Raw genomic sequence first — 5,837 nt, forward strand, 5'->3', positions numbered from 1 at the left:
GTCGCGGTCGTCGGCACGCTGCGCAAGACGGCCACCACTCCAACGCCGTCGGTGACCTCCGCCGCGGGCCCTGCTCGGGGCGGCCCCGTTCGCAAGCGGTACGCGGAGATGAAGACGGCGGCCCTGGAGCGCCAGCAGCTGCAACAGCTGCAGCCCGGCGAGCCGGCGCAGGCCGCGCGTGGTCGCTACACCAAGCTGTCGGAGGGCCGGAGGAGCAAGATGATGGCTAGGGCGGCCGCCGCGTCCACCGGCTCCATGGACTTGGCCTTCGACCCGTCGCAGCTCTCCATCTGCGTCACCATCCAGAGCGTAGACGACCTGGATGCGACTGACGTCGCACCTCCGGTTCCCGTGAGGCGGATAAGGTCCTCTCTGTCTGCGGGTGAAGAGTCCGCTTCCCTTGCTTCCAACGAGAGGGGCGTCGACGTCGACGTCAACATGAACTACTGCAAGGACGTGAGCGACGCGGTGCGGGACGCGGTGCGCGAAGCGGTGCGGGACGCCCGCCTGGAGGGCTACCCGGAGGGCGCGACGGTCACGGCGCAAGGCCACATCCGTTACCTGACGCCCACCAAGTTCACGAGCCGGGGCACTAAGTACGCCTCGATCACGTCGTCAGCCTCGCTGCGGGACGACACCATTGGGCGCTCGGCCACGCTCCCCGTCAGGGCTGAGTCCCCTGCCCCCGCGCCGGTGTCCGCCCCAGCCGCGGCCCCGGTCCTGCTGCGCACCCAGCGCACGCGCCGCGCCTCCATCGCCGACGTCGTCGAGCTGCAGCGGGAGGTGCTGCCCTGCGGCGCGCCGCTGTCGAAGGTGTCTACCACGTCGCCGCGCTCCGCCACCGCCGTGCTGCGCCCCGGCGTCATGAGCGCGGCCGACTTCCTCAAGCCCCGGCCCAGGAAGGCCAGCAGCCAGCACGGAGCTCCGCCCGGCACCCTGCACGGCAACCTCCACGGCAGCCTGCACGGCACCCTGGGCGCCCCGGGCCGCTCGCGACGAAGCAGCGTGTGCAGTGCGGCGGCTGCCACCCCGCGGTCCACCCCCGGGCCGCTGAGCCGCTCGTCCTCGCTGGGCCGCCTGGCGAGCTCCGCGCCTCCGCCGCTGCCCCCTCCCCGCGTCGCCACGCCGTGCCCGTCGCCACCCTCCGAGCACCGCGCGCCCGTCCCTCGGCCGCGCACCTCCAAGCTCAAGCAGGCCGGGCCGCTGGTCGCCCGGAGGGAGTCCCTGCCCCCGGCCCGGGAGCCGTCGCCCGAAGAGCTCTGCAGCAGCCTGGAAGCAGTGAGTATGGGGCTGGTCCGGGCGGAGGCGAGGCGTGGCGTACGCGTTGCCGCGGGCGGCTTTCACCGCGAGGTGCGTCGGCGGCCCCAGCGGCCTCGGCCCTCGGCCCCCCGCGGTGCTGCCACTGTCCATCGGTGTTATGTAGTCTCCGCCGTCTGGGCGCCGGTGCTTCTAATTGGGATGGTTCTCTGGAGCGTTGCGCGCCAACACACTCGCCGCACGGGTGGCTGCGGACGTTAACAAAGTTCACCCACAAACTCGTCCGCTTACCTGCCTGTGAACATGTCCCTATGGCAGACCGTTATGACGACGTGCGGTTTGCCGGCCGGCCGACGATCAGGGCCACCCAGCCGCCCCCGACTCATCGCGTGTGTTTCTGTGTTGCAGGGGGACCTCGTGTGGTTCGACCCCGGCGTGGGCCATGTCCTGCCCGGCGAGGTGATGGAGTACCACCGGCCTGCCCAGGTGCTCACGGTGCAGGCCGTCATCGCCGGCAAGGTGAGTTTAACATCGGTGTAGCAGCCGAGCTGCGGCCAGGTGCACCAGCACCGTCCGCTGGGAGGGTTCAAGTCATCCATCTATCCGAGCAAAGAGGCGGCGGGGCGGGGCGGGGGCGGGGTGGGCGCGGGCGCGGTGCTGTTCGCGGTCAGTACTCCCGGTGCCCGACGGGCCGCGGGCGTGGACAGTGCCGCCACCTCTCAGCAGCCCGCCGAAGCTGCGCGGATCTTGTTGGGCTCGAGCCGTAGGAGGCTGGAGAAAGGAGTATGGAGTAGTTCCGGCCGCTGGAGCCGCCCGAGCTTCCCGACGGCGCCGACAGATCGCGCCAGCGGCAGCGCCGCGACCCGAGGCGCCCGCGGAGTCGCGTGGCGGTTTGTTTGGGCATGGGGGGCGCGCGGCGGGGAAGGAGGGAGGTGAAGATCAAAGTGTCTGCGTGCTCCAAAAGCGCCAAGTTGGCCGTTCGGAGTGAGTTGATAGTTCGGCCCCGGACACGGAGCGTCCCTGCCCCGCCCTGTTAAACCTCGTCCAGCCCGGAGCGGTTTTTAAGGATAGGATGTCGTGGAATTTCGTGAAAGGAAGGCAGAAGACGCTCGCCCAAGGGGAGCAGGCGTACGGGAGGGGGCCGGGGGAGGCTAAAGGGGAGGGGTCCAATTCCCAGATTATTGGCCGATTCCCGCCCGGGGGCACGCCCTGGCCGCCTGGGGCAATGCGATGGCCCGCTGCCCGACCCCACACGCCCCGTCCCCCCACCCCGCGGCCCGCGGCTGGCTACGCCAAGCACTAGCTGACTTCCCGATGACGGGACTTGTTGTGCGACTCAGGACCGCGTTCTCATCGAAGGAGGGCGAAGAGAGGAGGAGGGGTGCTTCTGAAATTCTGATGGGGCGCCGCCGAGACCCCCGCTGCCTCGAGGACCTGAGGAGACGAGTGTTCCTGGTCCTGGCCACCTAATGTATGCGTCTCGTTTTCGGAGGGGATTCTCCGCAACCTCGGCCGCCTCTCGAAGATCGTGAATGTAAGATCGTGCCGGCGTGAATGTCTCAATCAATAATGGCTTACTTTCGCCCCTCACGTCGTCAGAGGTCGCAGTGGTGTGTGCGTGTGCACGTGAGTGCGCACGCGTATGTGTGTGTGTATGTTCGCTCGCATCAGACTGGCAACACGTTTCAGCCCCAATTTTGAACGTCTGCAGTACAGTACAGGGCTATGGTACGGTTGGTTCCCCTACCTCTCCCTGACTTTCCTTTAGTTTCCCGCTCGGCATGGCGTGCCAAACGCCAAACGTGTACACGCCGCACCTGCCTCAGTGCTGTGGCCTCCGGCAGGCCTGCTGCATGGCTGACGCTAGGAATTTGCTGGGCGCCGGGTGCCTCAATTTTTTTGATGAAGTCATCATTTATTTTATCAATGGCATGTTCATTTACATGAATAAGTGTTGAGTTGTTAAATGCAGCAGCATTAAATGCGGTTCGTAATAAGAAGGTCTTTGCTCATAGTGAGAACAATATTTTGGTTAGAGTGTTTCTGTGGTCCCTTTATAACACACTGGGTGGTCCCAAAAATTTATGAACAATAACTTTGTGAGCCAATGGAATGGATTCATATGATGAAGAGAAGCGGTCATATGTGCAGATAATTTTTTTCAGTAAAGTTTTAGAAGCAGTGCTCTCTGGCTGGGCTGGGGCCGGGCAGGCTACATCAGACTGCCATCCCGTGCCCATACCGGGGAGATATGAGCCCTTTAAAACGAACATGACGGGCACGGGGGAGAGGACGGGGTGGTGCGCTCCCCCTCCCCGCCCCGGACAGCAACAGGTGTCGGATGCTGCGATGCCGCTCGTACAATGGGGCATAACGCGCCGCTCCGCGCCACCGCGCCGCATACACCGTCACCTTACTGCTACGCGCTACACACAAAACAAAAACTATCAAGTCGTTTCTCCTCTCCATGGTGCACCTAGTGGTGTGTGGAAGAACGCCGATGTTACTCAGACCCAGATGCATCAAAGGAGTATGTAGCACAATAAAATGTGGTACATTTAAATCGTACTAGAGAATTTCATAGTGCGTGCCGGAATTATTATGATGTGCAATTTTCCAAGTTACTGGTCCTTTTTAACGTTTTACTTAGTTACGACAACAGTGAGATGTAACATTGTAAATCTATGAACACTTTCCTTTGCATGCCCTTCTTTCCTAGGCTTTTTCGTATGTCATACCAAATTTTGCTAACTTATTATGTTTTTTTTAACCGTGTTCTTTTAATTAAATAGACAACGAAATGCTTTCAAATTTTGCTCGCGAAACTGTCGCGGCACTGAAACCGCTGCTTTGCACAGACGGCTTGCTTTGACCGGCAGTCGAGTAATAAATCTTGCGTCCCCATGGGTGTCTAGTTTCTACACTGAACAAGTGCAAGTAATTATGTTGGGATAAAAAAATGTCCTCGGGAACCTGAAGCGACTGGCTGCAATGTGTGTGGAGCGTTTGCAAATGAAGGGCTGCGGCGCGCTCGCTCACCGGGCGGACCCGTTAGTGTCCTGGTCGCGGCGTGGCGCGGCGCGGCGTGGCGGGGTAGCAGCGCCTTGGCCGGGGTTCGGGATCCAGTCCTGCGCGCCGATAGCGGAGGGTGAGATAGAGAGACAATTAAGGGCGCGGGTAATGACGCGGTGCGGGACACATCGCGGCGCGACAACGTTGTCCCGCTTCTGCAATCTCGGTTGTAATGTCGTGTTTCATCCCCGTCTGATTGTTGTTGGGGAGGAGCAGCGGCGGTGAGTGTCCAGCAGCGCTGCTTTCCCTGGCGCCCCCGTGCGCCCCGGGCGACCTCACTCTGTCCCCCACGCGTCCGCCCCGCGCCGCCCGTTAGTGCTCCGCCGGACGAACGCCTCTCGCGCCTCTCGCTGCGACGCCCCAGCCCGGCCAGGCTCCGCGCTGCTTTGCAGGAATAAGCATACTTGGCAGGCGCAGCGGCCCCGCTGGCCTACGAGCCGTGTGTTGTGGCTGCGGCGGCGATGGACGGCCCCGGCGGGGGACAGCCCCTCCCCTCCCCTACACTGCCCCACCCTGCCCCACCCCACCTCTCCGCTCCCCAGCCGACCCCAGCTCACCCTACCGCACCGGTGCCGAGAGGAGAGGCAGCGGGCCACCGGGGGAGAAAACAGGCGCCAACTCCTGCCCCTATGCCATAAATATGCACACAAATTGTTGCAAACTTGTCAAAACTCAATAATTTACCATACCATAAACAACAACAACGTTGAACAACAGTAGATTGTTTCAAAAAGTTTCTAGCGAGCTTATGGTCGCATTATCTTTCAGCTACTCAAGTTATTGGAAATGAAAATAAATTTAGGCTTTAGTGTGGGGCCGGGATTTCTAGTGCTGGGCGCGAAGATAGAAAGTGCGACCACATTGCGTGCTCGCATGGCATTCAACGGAACATGTTATGGAGTACCAGATAACAATCTGTAAATATACAACACGTGTCAAAGGCAGCACGCCCACCCTACGTAAGTCTTTAGCAACCCCGTGGCCAGGTGGCCCGTGCAAGTGGAACGCTCTGCCTGATGGCCCTGGTCCTGGCTAGGCCGCTTGGCGCGTGTTCTTGTTAATCATAGTAACGGCGTGCTTGCTTATCGTGCGGCGGGGCGGGGCGGGCCCCTGAGCGCACCCGCTCTGCATCGCTCTGCATGACCCGCTCCGCTGCGAGCTCAACCCGCCCACGGGCCCGCCCCGCCCCGACCTGCTGGCCAGTCCTTCTTGTCGCGCAGGGGCATCGCCCAGCCCATCACCCATCACCCGCGCAACTTGCGGCAGAGGGCGGCGGTCCTGGTCGTCCTGGTCCTGCTCTGGCTGCCCGCTCTCCATCTCGTACGCTCATCAGCGACTCTCCCCATCTCTTCTTCGCCGCGATACCTTGCTCCTCTCTGCCCCTCCCCCCGCTGCTTTATCTGCGTGGTTTCATCGGCCGGCAGCAGGTGGACCAAGGACCAGCGGTGCTTGCGATAGAGACGTGCAGATGCCCGTGCGTTTGCGTTGGCGCCCCCCCTCCCTCCCAC

The 5,837-nt window shown here is 62.3% G+C and overlaps 1 protein-coding gene across 1 annotated transcript in view; it reads left to right on the plus strand.

The window, feature by feature from the left end:
• Window positions 1–219: 219 nt before the first annotated feature.
• LOC127751319 (unconventional myosin-VIIa-like) overlaps window positions 220–5,837 on the plus strand; it is a 25,165-nt gene continuing 19,547 nt past the window's right edge. The window contains exons 1-2 of the mRNA XM_052274675.1: window positions 220–663; window positions 1,576–1,776. Of these exons, the coding sequence (XP_052130635.1) occupies window positions 220–663; window positions 1,576–1,776 (645 nt within the window). The remainder of the gene's footprint in view (window positions 664–1,575; window positions 1,777–5,837) is intronic.

Source organism: Frankliniella occidentalis, unplaced genomic scaffold (genome assembly GCF_000697945.3).
Source record: "Frankliniella occidentalis isolate FOCC.00 unplaced genomic scaffold, Focc_3.1 Scaffold423, whole genome shotgun sequence".
Lineage (NCBI taxonomy): Eukaryota > Metazoa > Arthropoda > Insecta > Thysanoptera > Thripidae > Frankliniella > Frankliniella occidentalis.